Below are 14,655 nucleotides of genomic sequence, written 5' to 3'. Positions count from 1 at the left end.
CCTTATTTGCTTACCACCTCACAGCTGCTTTTTCCTGCATGCCCAGCAAGTTTTGGTTACGCAGGCTGCCTGCAACAGCCACTCGCTTGGGGCTGCTTCAAAAGGTGAAGATAAAAGGAAAGAGATACAAGCCCCCTTCCCACGGCAAACACCGGCAGTTTGCTGTTCCTGTAACTCCCTGGCGCTCGTCCCTGCTCCAGGCCTGGCCTGTGCTTTGCAAAAGCCCAGTGACCCTCCTGGCTGGGGGATCCACAGACCCCAAAATAAGCAAATTTGAGGCCAGAGGAAGCGCTGAGGATGGCAACAGCCCAGGGTGGGTGAAGGCTGGTGGGGCAGCACATGAGGATGTTTAGTGGAAGTTTATGGGCCAGAAATCTCCTGGATGTTTCCAGGTGATGCTTTAGGGTGAAATGATCCAACTGGTTTTCTGGCTGGCACCCGGACACTGTAAATGGCTGGCAATAAAATCATCCCCCAAAATTTCTGGTTTGGGTCACAGGGCTTCCCACAGCAGACAGGGCCCTGGACCGACTGCTCGTTCTCCCCTCACTCTGCTCTTCCAAACCCACCAGTTTTGAACCCAGCCCACCGCCATCAGTCCCTCCAGGATGGTGACAGGGTCCCAGGGGAGAATAGGTGCATTCGGGCACCCTCAGCCCCACTGCTGTGGTTGGAGGGGAGAAGCTGAAAGGCTCATTTGTTCCTTTTCTGGCCAGCTAAGCTTATCTCAGCAGGTCAGGGAATAGGAAATGCAGATATCTTGGATGTGTGCCTCAACAGCAGCGAAGAACTGTGCAAATCCAGCCCTGCAGTATCTCCTTTTCCCTGGAAAATCAGCATATCCCTGTGCTGAAGGATAAGCCACCACCACCATGTCCCACTGTCCAGGTAGAGAGAAATGGGGATGGACGTGGGAGTGCAGCATCAGACCCATGGTCCAAGGAACTGTGTGAAATAAATAAGGAAAACCTTGCCCATCCCACACCAAACTTCCTTTATTCTTGGAAATGTCTCGTCCTCAAAATGCTGGACAGCATGAGCTTCCCTTCGCTGTGGTGCAGGGGGTCCAGGCATGGGGCCATGAGCCTGGTCAGCCCCCAGCATCCTCCCGTGACACAGTGAAAAGCAAATCATTTGCCCATCGATGACCCACCTCCTTTTCTTAATATTATTAAAATAAGGGGAGAAGATTTTGCCCCCCAAAATAAAGCCACCGCTCAGGCTTGTGGCTCTGGTGCCCATGTGGCATTTGCGAGAATAAAGTATTGGGGAAATTTAGGGGAAAACCCCTGGGGAAATGGGGCTGCAAGCAGTGGCCTCATTGCATCCACCCCTGTCCCCACCAGCACGCGCAGTGGATCCCTGGGACAGTTTTGGGAGTGGGAGGGAGCGGGGTGGAGGAAACCTGTGGCTCCAGCCTGGGATGGATTATTTGAGCAAACTAAAAGCAGTGGTTTGTTCCCTCCTGCACCAACGCAGTGGAAAGAATTTCCAGCTCCAGCTCCTGGGTGGAAAAGCTAAAAATCTGCATTTAAATAGTAACAGGTTTTGGAAAAAGAAAAAAAAAATAAAACCACTACAGGAGCTTGAATAAAATAAAGCTTAAATTGGGGTGGCTTTTTTTTTTTAGTTTCAGGGTTGTGATGGATTTTTTTAGCTTCTCCTTATCTCTGCTTCAAGCAGACCCTTTCCATAAGCTCAGGGAAAGGCAAGGGAGTGACTCTGTCAGGTTTGGGAACCTTCTGCTAGAATTGCCACAACCCCAACCAAGGGCATGCTGCAATTTCAGTATACCCTCTTCTTGCACCCTACAGATATAATTTTATTTCCTCCTTTATTGCCCTAAAGCAATCTTTTCAGCTAATTTCTCACTGATACCCGAGCAGTAAGTGTTAAGAAAATCGGGGATTTTTGCCTAGTAATGTTTTTTCACCCTTTTGGGCTCCGCTGCAGCCTCCTGCCTTTGGCCACTCAACTCTTGGCTGCTCCCCGCATGACCAGTGAGATGCCCAGATGCCACCCTGAGCCAAAACCCCTCCAACCCAGCACGGTGGCAGAAAAGCACCAGCCAGGACAGGGAAAAATGCTACTGTGAATTTGTAACCCCTCCAGGCACGACAGCCCGCCACACACCACCACAAATAGGCCACTCACAGCGAGTCCAACACCCAGTCACAGAAAATTTAATAACATTTTCCTGGCAGCGCCGGGGAATTGTTTAGGAAACCAAACACAGGGAGCTGTGGAGGCGGCGGTGCCGGGAGCCCCGGCGATGCCCCACGCTGCCAGGTCAGCTTGGCCGCCCGTCCTTGCCCAGCACTGGAAAAACGTGCATGGGCCCAGGAGGCTCCAAACACCCCAGGGGAGGAATTTCAGCACTGAAAATTGGGCTGCACCTCTCAGCTGAATTCTGAGAGACTTGGGGAAGAGCAAGGTGGGACTGTGTTTGGGTTTTTTTTTTTTAAAAAAATAGGAAACAAAGGATATTTGGGCTGAAAAGGCAGGTAAGAAAATGAGACTAGGATGCATTTTCAAAGTAGGATGCATTTGCTCCTGGAGGAGAGATGCTGCTCAGCACACAGCAAAGGGCTGCTGCAGCTCAGTGGCGGGAATAGCATCCCCCAAAACTGCCTCCCCGAGGATCTGTTGAGTGCTAAGCACCTTCAATGAGGCTGTAAGCAACCACTGAGGATATCACACTTGCATGGCATGCAAAATAAAACAATAAAAAATAAATAATAAAAATAAATAACAAATGATAATAATAAATGTAACTGAAGTATTCCACCAGCCAAGTGCCGTGGAAAGCGTGGGTGGCTCCTGGTTGCTGCATCCAGCAGTGGCTGAGCAGCTCAGGCACATCCCGCTGGCAGCATCCCTGCTCAGAGGACAGGTCTGCCACCGCCGCGGGGATCGGGGACCAGCTGGTCTGGGGGCTCTCACTCAGCATTAAAACACCCGGTACTCACCGCCCCAGGAGAAGGCAGGCAGAGAGAGGGTTACCTTCTCCCCTGCTGTTACCTTCCCTCCCCAGACTTTTCCCGGCTGTCCAGTGCCTGCCTCAGCGTGCGACACCAAATCCTCATGCCCCAAACCTGCCCGTGACAGGAGGGGAAGCACTTTGACATCCCAGCCCACCTCCCACGTTAACCTGCCAGCACAAAACAACATAAAACTTCCTCTCTTTCCCTCAAACGCGGGATCACTCTGCAGCACAGCACTCACGGCACAGCAAACAATTTGCTTTGCCACCTTTTTTCCTTGACATCTTGCATGTGGCAGGTTTTGGACCGAATTGCAACTGGTGTGGACCCAAGTCCTGGGACAGCTGTAAGAGCTGACCCATGGGGGTTTGCAAGATGAAACCCCTCAAAAGCAAAGTAAACCAGTAACATCAATTAAAAAAGAAGAAAAAGAACTATAAGATATTGCCTTAAAATCTAAACAGCATTCTCTCCCCTTCCCTGCCAAGATGAGGAACCCGCTCACTCTCACCCCTCCAAAAGTTGATGTTTTAATAGACATGTTTGTTTTAATAGATATGTTTTAATAGATCCTGCTGCCACATGCAGCTGAGCCACAGCATACGAGCTGGGCTGTGTATTTATGGGTCAGAAAAACCCAAACTTTGCATGCTGCCTTGGAAAGAGACCCTGCCCCAAGGTCAGGGCCAAAGCGAGCTGACTCCATCCTAAAAGCACAGAGGTCTGGAGGATGTTTTGGTGGTTTGTTTTTTTTTTTTCCCCATTGTTTGTTTTCTGGAGGAAATGCCTCTGCCACTGTAAACCTTTGTGAAATTTCAAAGTTTGAATATGGCATCTCAACCCATCTCCTGGTAAATAAAATCAGGCTGATAAAACACGGGCAGTGTATCCGCAGGGTGGTACATCCTCTGACCCCAACCCACATGGGCACTAATGAGCTGCTTTTCAACTCAACTCAAACTGAGATTTTTATTATTAATTTTTTTTTTTTTTTCAGAGCTCCTTTCCCCAGCTGACCTGTCTCCCCACACACAGACACACTTGCTTTTTCTGGTATCTGTTCTCAGACCACGGTCTATTTTCAGCAATCCTCTTGGATGGGTTTTCATGGAAAATGAAGTCTACACTGCCCTTAGTTTAGATTATATCAGAAGAAAAAAATTTCTGTAGGATAGAAAAGATGTGTTCTTCTGGATGGGAAAAAGGGGCGAGTTGGACAACTAAAACTTTTCATGGGTGAACTCTCTGGGGATCACACATCTTTGTAGTTGAAGCAGCTCCTTTCCTGAAGCAAGATGCTCAAGGGATCCCTGGAAACATGAGTCCCATCTAAGCTTTTTCCATAATCTCCTTCCAACTATGTATAATATCTGTGTGCATGTCTATAAGGATGAATTTTTTCTATATATATGTGTATATATACATATGATACCGATGTATATTTGCATATAAGAATGAACTATTTTTTATATATATGTGTATATACATGATACCGATATACATTTGTATATAAGGGTACAAAATTTTTTTTAATATATATACACAGATACCTATATATATTTATGTCAAAAAGGGTTGAAAAAGGGAAGAATAATTTGAATTAGCCTTTTATAGATGAAAGAGGAACCCCAGAACAGGCCTGAGCCGGCACTGCAGAGCAGCCCCATCTCTTCCCGGGTCACCACAGGACTCCCCTCTGAAGGGGAGCAGATCAAAACACTACTACTCCTCTGATGGGATTTCCATTCATCTGCAGGCAACAGAAGGTCCCTGACCTCCAAAGCATGCAAAAGCCCAGAAAACCTTCAAAACCCCAAAGGCTGCAGTGCCCCGAGGGGAATGCTCTGCAGTGGCGGGAGCAGGAGGGTCAGGGACGCAGCTCCATCGCTTCCCCTCTCCCATCCCGCACCGCTCAGCCAGCCTTTTTTATCTTTAGTTTTCCACTCGCTCCCCACATTTTCCTTATTTTAGACCTTCTGTTGACTTGGAGGTTGCAAAATGGAAAAAGAAAAGTGCAAACAGGCAGGTAAAGGGAGGGTTATCCCAACCCCGGCTGCCCATCTCCTGGGGACGGGTGCTGCCTGCTCGACAGAATCCAGCTGAGCCGACGTTTCACAGGGCAAATCCCTTGGGATTCAGCCACCACTGGCTGCCGGAGGGGCCAGAGTCACCGTTCAGTTAATTGAGCTCCTCCTCGAGGAACTCTGTGCTTTTCCTCCCTTCAGTGAGGGAAGCAGAAGAGAGAATCTCCCCCGCCCACGCACCCCTCCCAAAAAATAACAACTGATTTTTATTAGCAACAAAGGCAAGAAAAACTGTTTCCAAACCAGAAGAAGAAAAAACAACAAAAAAAACCCACCCCTATAATAAAGCAAATATATAACATACAAAACACAGCCCTTTGCCCAGAGGGCAGCTCTGCAAGGACTCAAGGGATTTTCCCCAATAAGTTGAGGGAAGTAAAAGGCATTTTGGCCATTCATCCCCCAAAGAAGGACATGGACCAGCCATGGGGACTGGTCCCAGCACTCTCACCCAGCTCCTGGGAGCAGCATGGCCACAGCCAGTGGCTTTGGGGACCACCCAGATGAGCTGGAGATGGTTTCACCAGGATGGAGTAAAACCCATCAGAGCCAGGGCTGCCCCAGCACCGTGTCCCTCAGTGCTCCTGCACCCACCCAGACAAGGACACCCAACACAACCCTGCCTTTCGCTCTGAACTAACTCACATCCCTTCCCCATCTCCCCCCGCACGCTGGTTTAAAATACACATAGCGGCTAAATAGCAGGAAACACCCAAAGCAAAAATACCACGGACAGGAACCCAGGGGCACAGGGGACACGCAAGAGCAAGAAGCGGATTTCCTCCCCAAAACATTGCACCTCCGATGCTGACGGTGACCCTGCCGCGCGGCTGGGCTGGGCCACCAGCATGGTGTCACTTATCCTCGAGTGCCTTCACCCTTCAGCATGGATCTGTCGGCTCTCAATAGGGAAAAAACATCTTTTTATTGACTGTGTTTTGTTTCCCCTCCATAAAGGGGTCTTTTATTCAAAGGTGTCCCACAGCATCTTGAAAATGTTACTATGAGGGAAAAAATAAATTTTATATATATATATATATAAAATCTCAAATGGGATACATATATATATAATCTCAAATGTGACATATACATGCATATAATCTCAAATGAGAAACATACAAACAATCTCAAACAGGTTTATGTGGGAGCACAGGTGACAAAGCCAGGACCTGCATCAGCATATCCAGCAGGCTGCTGAACATTTAAATTTTAGAAGTATTTTGATGATCAGAGTGGAAACACCTACATTTAGGGTTACTATAGGTCTAGACTTCAAAAAGAGGTACAAAATTTCACATTTCAGCCATTGCGGGTCACAAAGAGATGCCACTGCATGCCCTGAAGAAGCCTGATGCCTGGGGACGTGTTGGACTGGGCAGTGTACGGGCAGGGACCCCGTCCCAGGAGGCAGACAGGGCTGCTACCAAACCACAGCCTGACCTTGGACTTACCACCTCTGCGGGTGAGAAAGAGAAAAGGCTTTTACAGAGTGATAATGAGCAGCCAAACCTCAAAAACTGGGAGGTTCCCACAAAAGACCAACAAATACTAGTTATAGACACGAGGTTAATTGCTAGCAAGGATTAATTCAACTTCTCTGCAAAAGAGCAACGCTTTGGACGCAAATCTACTCCTCCTTTCACAAGGCGAATGGCTCTACTCGGCAATCAGGCACCTTGGAAAAGACCCATTACGTTAATTGTGTTAATCCTCGCAAGAATAATGAGTCTCCTGTCCCAGCATTGCTCATCACCCGCACGGATGCTGGAGGAGCAGGCAGCTGCCTGCAGCCCTGCATGTGAGGGGTTAACCACCCACAGAGGAGCCTCTGGCACATGCTCACGTCATGGAAATACTCAAGTAACCACAATTTTCTCTATTGCTTTTTGGCTCCGGTTCTTCAACATTTCTGAACTTCTAGCCCAGATCTCCGCTACCTGTTTTCCAGTGAGGTAACTGGTACAGACAGCAGCTCGATCAAGCAGTCAGTAATTTTTTTTTTTTAATATAGGTTAGATATACTTTCTACCTCCAATACTACCAACACTGAGATATAAAAAAATATGAGTCACAATACCAGCAAAAAAAATAAACATCAGATGCACAATAATAAATGGAGGTGAGATGGGGGGTTGGTGCTTTCTGGGTTTTGCTGGGTATAAATATTGCACTGGGTTGGACTGAGCCCCAGCCAGCTCGGTCCTGCTGCTGCCTGTCCACCCAGCCATGGGCCCCTCTCCTCCATCCCTCCCTGCTTTCCCAGTCCTCCCAGTCTCCCCAGCATCAGCTGTTTCTCCTGCCCGAGGTGTACCGAGTGACTTGGAGGGGCTGCTTTCATTGCCTTGACCCCACCTGATATGCAATGGGAGGTCATCCATGAGTGCTATGTGAGAACCAGGGGAAGGGAAGGGGAAAAAAAGGAGGAAAAAATGAAAAAAGAAAGAAAATATTAAAAAAAAAAAAAAAAACAAGCAGAAAACCCCATCCTTCTGATAATCACAACCTGCCTTAATATTTCCACCTTGTAATTGAGACTGCGAGCGCCAGCAGTGCTCCCGGAAAACATCAGCCCAGCAGCTCAGCTCCGGGTCCCGTCCCGCTCCCAAGCACGTCCCCTCCGGGCTGCACGGCCAGCCGGTCACCGAGCAGCCCAGGACACACCGGCCTCCTCCTCGCACCACTGCTGGGTGGGATTAGCAGAGAGCCCCGGGCAGGGAGCGCGGCCCCACGTGCCAGGGCTGCCCAAGTGCCCCAATGGGCTTTTCCCGGGGAAAAAAATTAAATAGGAGTTTTAGAGCATCTTTGTGCGATGTCAGCACCCAGACACCCAGCCTTACCTGCCGGAAGAGGTTTACCATTCTGCTTTTACTACCCTAATTCCCCATGAAGTACAGCTTAGGTGTTCCTCATAACTTCTTAATAGGCCTTTTAACAACCCTGAAAACATTAATGGGAATGGGGCATCCACTGACCCACCAGGTGAGCTCGATGGACCAAGGGAAGGATTTTGCGGCTGATCCAGACGCAGTGGTGCCACGCAGGGAGGAGTCCCTTCCCCAGGAGCGAGGCTAGACCAGCTGGGTGAGAGGCACAGGGTGCCTCTCAACATTTGGCTCATGGCTTACAAACAATAACCCTTAAAACAACATTTTGGAGGGGCATCAGCATCCCAACCGATTCTGTAAATGCTGCACATAGGAGAAAAATCAAAGCTGGCTCCTCCAGAGGTTTGAACATATGAAAAAGCATCAACCAACCTCATTTTTCAGGACCATGAAAATGAAAGCATCTCAGGGTTGCGTGCAGCCCCGCGAGGTTTCTGACACCTTTCAATAACCAGTTCGGATCCCCATGGCAAATCACTGGAGGGCAACGGGAACACCACTCTTGGGGGAGGCTTTGTGCATCGGGAGGGCGCGGGTCAGCTGTGCTCACCCCAGCTCTCAAGTGCTCCATAGGGCAGCTATCATCACCAGAAAATAACCACCATCTGCTTTAAGTTGCCCAAAGTTGGGCGTGCTCTGCCCTGCTCCATGCCAGCATCTACAGTTCTGGGCACCCAACAGGCATGTCCTGGGGGAACCTGTGCAAGAAGCATTGCCTGGGCTGTGGCTGTACCAGGACAGCCCCAACCCGCAGGACAGGGGTGATTCAGCACCAGCCAAGGAGCCTCCTGCTTTCACACCATCCCTTCTGCAGGAGGAGATCAAATGCAGAGTGAAAAGGCAGCGACTTGGACGCTTCTCAAAAATTAAAATTCTCCTTGGCAGGAAGAAAGCAAAAGCAACACCAGGCGTCGGGTGATGCTTTTTACTCAAGAAAAATGGTTTGGAGGGGAAGCTTTAAAAAGAAAAAAAAACTTACAACATAAATATCAATAGTATTTTTCAGAGATTTACCCTGGAGGGAGATGACCATAGAAATGCAACTCAATAGCTTAAAATTGGATCTGGCAATTAGAGAAGTCTTAAAATACACAGAAATACCAAAGTTGCTAAAAAGGACCAAGAGTGAGCAGCCATGTGGCTGCACGGGGGATGGTGAGGACTGCACCAGGTGGGCCAAAATGCTTGGCTCCAGGAGAGAGGCCAAAATAGGCACCTGAAATACTGGGGAAGAGGATTAGCCTGGGGGAAGGGGGAAGTTTGCTGCTAACGGTGGGTTTGGAGGACCCGCTCCAGCCCCTTTCTAGAAACAGTGCATCCCAAGCCAGCATCCACAATGCATCCAACCCCTCCTAAATTAGCATTTTGTAGCATTAGTTCCACCACCCCCAGCTTTAAAGCCAGCAATGAAATAACAATATTAATGAAATAACACTTGTGCAACAGGGGAGGCAAACCCCAGGGGTACACATGAGACCTACATGCAAAATCCCTTCCCCACCAGCACAGCCCCTGCATCTCTTCACCCTGGAAATTTTCCCTCCCCAGTTCTTTCAGCATTTTAAAATCAGACATCAGTTTTTCTGAACGTTGCTCTTTATTCACAATTTTTTGTGAATATATTTTGCAATATGTGAATATCATAGGTATGAAAGCGGGTAACCTCAGAGGACAGCACAGGGATGAAAATCCTGTTTCCTTTTGTCCAATTAGGAAAATTTTGTGTAGTCTCTCCCCAAATTTGAAGGTGCTCACAAGGTTTTAATGCCTCAGCATTTCTCCCATGGGAAGGGATTTGGAGGAGGAGAAAAAAAAACCCCGTAACATGTTTATGAATCAGACTGTTAAGCGTGTGTTTCGGGGGTGGAAAAGGTGGGCGATGCGCAGAGGAACAGAGAGCAGAGTTAGATGAGTCAGAAAATGCTGCTTTTCCTCTCCTTAGCGGCATCTCAAATATTTCAGCATGAAATAGAAATTTCTTTTTTTTTTTTTTTTTTATTGTCAGGAGAGAGTTGGAGTGTAACCTTGGCTGGTTAGCAACCGCCGGCAGCTAATCCGACGTGAAGTAACGCACCGCAAGTAGAGTACGCACAGGGGCGCGTGCGTGCACACGCGTGTGCCCATGGAGGTATGGACACATGCACGCACAGCCCTGGGTACAGGCTGAAAATGAATAATATAGCCGTGGGGTTTGCTGCTGCTTCTGGCAAAGCAGGGGCTCGGATGTGTGCTCCCAACAAAGAGCAGAAAGCTCCTCATGAATGAGCCTCTGTGGGTTTCAGGAGAGCGGCAACACATCACAGGCTGGATTTGGGCTTGGGGATGTCTCCTCCTCCCGCCCAGGCAGGCTCGGGCACACACATGCGAAAACACACACAAAGGCTCTGAGATCCTGAACTGAAGCTTATGGAGACGTAGAGAGACGCCTTATAAAAGAAAAGCCAGTTTAGTCACGAGCTTTGAGTTCGCCCAGTGCTGAAACTAACTCAAATAACACTTAAACCAGCCATCACATAAATATGGTTACTATTGCACCTTGCAGAGAGGAGCGGGAGGTTTTGAAGAGCATCAGGTACCACGTTGGGGGTCAGCCCTGGGAGCAGCGAGGGTAAAGGAGGGGATAGGCGAGACCCCAAGGAGGGCTGACGGGCAGGGCCCGATCCTGCCCAGTGGCATTTCCAACAGCAGACAGCAGCAGGGCTTCTGCTCCCGAGTCAGAAGAGATGAAATGCAAGAAGAGATAAACACCCCTATGCTGCAAGCAGCCGAGCACTTGACTCCACTGACATTCACAGTCCATTTAGGTTACCGATGAAGCAAATAAAATTATGCATATGCATTAACACTGGTGATATCCTGCCTGAAATGTACGCTCATTTACACATGGAAATCCATTTAAAAGAGAGAAATCACAGCTATATTTAAACAGAAAATCACTTGACTGTCCGCAGGGCAACTCCCATTTACATCTGTCATTCCTTGGCAAAACTGAAATCATGTCAGGGTAAATTGTGCCCCTGGGTTTACATTTAGAAACAAAAACATTTGCACCCCTGCATCCTCCTGCTCTGACCATTATAAAATAAGAGATGTGCATTTTTTACTTTTGCGGGGGGGTTGGGGGTTTTTTTTAAGGTTTTGGGGTTTTGTTTTTGTTTGGGGTTTTTTTTAAAGTGTTGTGGTATAAAAACAACTTGTGGAGCTCAGTGCTGGCAGAGGGGATGGGGTGTAGGGGAGTACCTGCCCAGCACACGTGGAGCATCCAAAGTGTTAATTAGTTAAAAATTGACTTCGGAGATTCAGAAGCCTTTTGTGAATTGCCATGGTGAGACCCAAACGTTCTGCAGCTTCTCCAGTTTCCTTGGCAAATGAAATGGCCATGCTGACAGCACCAATGACAGATCTGAAACGGGAACAAGAGCTCTTCCTAACAGAGAAATATCTTCTTCCAGTCCAGTAATCTATACCTCACTGCTTGGCTGCCAAGCCACTAACTGGAGATATTAAATAATCAGTATTGCTCTCTGTTTCCTCCTGCAAATGTAAATGTGAGCACTGGAACTGAAAAAGCAATTTTAGGCTTCAAAAGAATACTCCCTCCAAAAAATATATATATTTTTAATATAAAACACACCAATGGCCACTGCTTCTCACTTAATGTTGCAGCTCGCTGCAGCTCGTATTTTTGAAATGCATCAACACAATAAAAAAAAGCAGACAGCCATTCTATAAAGTGTGTCGGGAGGCAGTTTTTAAGAAAGATGATGTGTTTTAGATTGTGATTCACGACCACACTGGCAGTTTGATTTCAGGTTTAGAAGGAAATGAATGAACGTGAGACAGGAGGGTGCAAAAATGAAACTAGCTGGAGCTGAAGGTCTGCTCTGCGCTTCAAGCCACACAAGATTTGAATTTTCTTCCCCCTTCTGCACGAGCTCAAGCAAGTCACCAAACTGTCCCACACTTCCGCTGCTGGAGCTTAACCTACTCCTAAATTAAAACGCAATTCAATACAAGTCACCTTCAAGACCGGTGCTCCAGTGCAAGCCCAGGTCACCATCCCACGCTGGTCCCCACAGCAGCCTCACCTGAAGCAGCTCTCCCAAACGGGGCACCCAAGGGTACCCCAGTGCAGTCGGGGAGGTTGGCTCCTGCTGCCACAACACAACCTGCAAGTTCTCACCACGCTGAAAAAAAGGTTATTTGCTTAACATCGAGGTTTTAAACCAAACACACCACATAGGGTCCCATATTGCATGATTTTAAGCTGTGCTAACCTGTCCATATGTCATTCATGCCACAATATAAATACTGCACAAAAATCACAAAAATACAGAATTCTTAACAGTCTTCAACCACATTTTCACCGATGGCTGCACTGCCCACGTTACTGCTCTCAGTGTCCACGAACATCACTGCAAGTTGTGTTGTACAGGAGATACAGGGCTCTGCGTTAAAGGCAAAAGCCACGAGACATCCCAAAGTCAGAAGCTCTTGCAAATCAACAGCCCGCAAGGAACCCAACGCTGGACTGTATGGGAAACAAAACTGTACAGAGGCGAGCACAGAGTCATCGCTTGACAGAGGAGGAAGGAAGAAGAAAAAAAAAATCAAAAGACAAACTAACTGCCACCACTAACCCTTTGCTTTGCACCTATTTCATACATTCGAGCCACCTTTTGTAAGGCAGAGAGCTTGGTACCAGCGAACAGCACATGCCTGACTCAGCGATGATGATTCACTTGGGCAAACAGGAGGATGAAGCCACCGTGAGCCCCGCGACAGCGACGCTCGTAGATGACATGCTGCTGCATGGCACAGACCGCCTGTCATCCCCCCATGGGGCCGAGGGACAGCACAGAAATGTTGGGAGCAATTACACCTTGAAATCAGACCGAACACCTGTTTGCTAAGGATGTATTTTGCATTCAGGCCCCAAAGTTGAGGGATCGCTCCCCTCCCAGCTAACCAGACAGGTCCCCAGCTGCTCTCCTCCAAAATCAGGTGGGACAAGGGCAGGCGTGATGCTCCACTGCTTACACCCCGTGCGGAGTGCTCCATGGTGCGAGCTCCCACATCCAGCCCTAAGCACGCTGACTCAGAAAACAGAAGAGAAGCTGCCCGGTACGGGGAGGGCCAGCAGGATGGGAGACCCCCCCACAGCCCAGCACGCAGGGCTGCAGCTGGCAGGGCTTGTCTGGAGGAGGCACAGCCCTCTGATCCCACCTGACGCAGCCCTCCCAAGGAATAAAGATGCCGACTGCAACCCTGCCAGCATCTACGGGGCCTTCCCTTAGCCTCATCTATGAGGATGCAACAAGCTCCAAGCCAGGAGAGAGTTTACACACTTATCTCTTCGCACAACTTTGAGAAAGGACTCGCTACTCCAAAGCCCTGGAGCAAACTCACCCTAAAACCCTCCTGTTTCCGTATGCAGAGTTAATGACCTACGTCCCGTTACAGCCCAAACAATCAAAATCACTATTTACCCGGGTAGGGCCAGGCACCCCAGCCAGTCCCTCCCGTGCACACCGAGCACTTATAAAACAGGAGTTTAAAAATTCCCCTTATCAAACCCAAGAAGATGCCGAGCTGCTCAGTGAGGGTTCCCCGGCCCAGCGCAGCACGTCCCATCACCTCATCTCCCCCTGCCACCCCCTCCTCTCCCTCGGCAGCACCCGCGGCCCAGCCAGGGCTGTGGCGAGCCAGGAACGGGGTCCCCCCACCGCAACACCCCTTGCCTCGATTTTGGGGCTTCCCTCTTTCACCCACAGGCAATGGGGGAACTTCCCCCTCTCTTTCCTGCCGACACACCCGTGTCCCTACCCACTTTCAGACACTCCGTCAGAGGCATTAATACCCCGCTTATTACCCGTCCGTACCCCCCGTAATTAGCCCTTAATGCAAGGCGGCAAATATTCCCCTAATCAACAGGTGTCCCGCGGCACAGCCCCACGGCTCCTCCGCAACCCCCGGGGCGAAGGGGGATGCTCCAGGGGGGCCCCAGGGCAGCATCCCGGCCCTTCCCGGTCCCGGTCCGAGCACGGAGGGAGGAGGGTCCCGACGAAGCATCCCAGCCGCCCCCGGCGGGATGCCGGTGTCCCGTTAGGGCTGCCCCATCCCTCCCCCCCCAACCCCGGCGGGTTCCCCACCGGCAGCACCCCCCGACCCGGTCCCGTCCCCCCCCCACTAACCATTGGAGCCGTACTTCTCCCGGTGGCGGCGGACCTGCTCCGGGCTGAGCCCGCAGCTCTCGCTCACACCGAAGCGGCGGAGGACGTCGAGCACCGGGAGGCTGTGCGCCGCCTCCATGCCCCGGCCCGGGGGGATGCTCGGGGAGGGGAAGGGAGGGGGGGGGGGACACGGAGGGCACACGGGGCGCCGCTCGCACGGCGCTGCCTCGGCACCTCTCCGCCCGCCGCCGGGCCCGCCTCCTCCCGGCGGCACCGCCCCGCCCGCCGTTCCCCCGCCTCCCCCGGGGCCGCCGCGCCCGCCCCCGCCCAGCGCCGCCCCCCTCGGGGCAGCCCCGGGGACCGGGGGGGGGGGGGTGTAGCGGGGGTACCCCCGGGCTCCTGCACACACCACACACCCCCCCCCCCGCTTTTGCAGCAGCCCAGGCTGCGAACGTGCGTCTTTCCCCCCCGCTTTATGATCTTCCTTTAATTATTTCCAATTCTTTTTAATTATTTCCAAACTTGTCGG

At 50.2% G+C, this 14,655-nt stretch overlaps 1 protein-coding gene across 3 annotated transcripts in view; it reads right to left on the bottom strand.

Annotated features, from left to right (window-relative positions):
* ATP2A3 (ATPase sarcoplasmic/endoplasmic reticulum Ca2+ transporting 3) overlaps positions 1 to 14,350 on the bottom strand; it is a 59,707-nt gene extending 45,357 nt beyond the window's left edge. For 2 of the 3 annotated variants that reach the window (XM_074889919.1, XM_074889920.1), the window contains exon 1: positions 14,148 to 14,350. In XM_074889919.1, coding sequence (XP_074746020.1) covers positions 14,148 to 14,265 — 118 coding nt within the window. In that variant the 5' untranslated portion in view covers positions 14,266 to 14,350. The remainder of the gene's footprint in view (positions 1 to 14,147) is intronic. The other variant, XM_074889921.1, reaches the window with a different exon arrangement.
* Positions 14,351 to 14,655: the final 305 nt, after the last annotated feature.

The sequence above is a fragment of the Strix uralensis genome, chromosome 20 (genome assembly GCF_047716275.1).
Source record: "Strix uralensis isolate ZFMK-TIS-50842 chromosome 20, bStrUra1, whole genome shotgun sequence".
Lineage (NCBI taxonomy): Eukaryota > Metazoa > Chordata > Aves > Strigiformes > Strigidae > Strix > Strix uralensis.
Note: the sequence above shows the minus strand (reverse complement) of the source record. Positions and strands in the feature narration are given on the sequence as shown.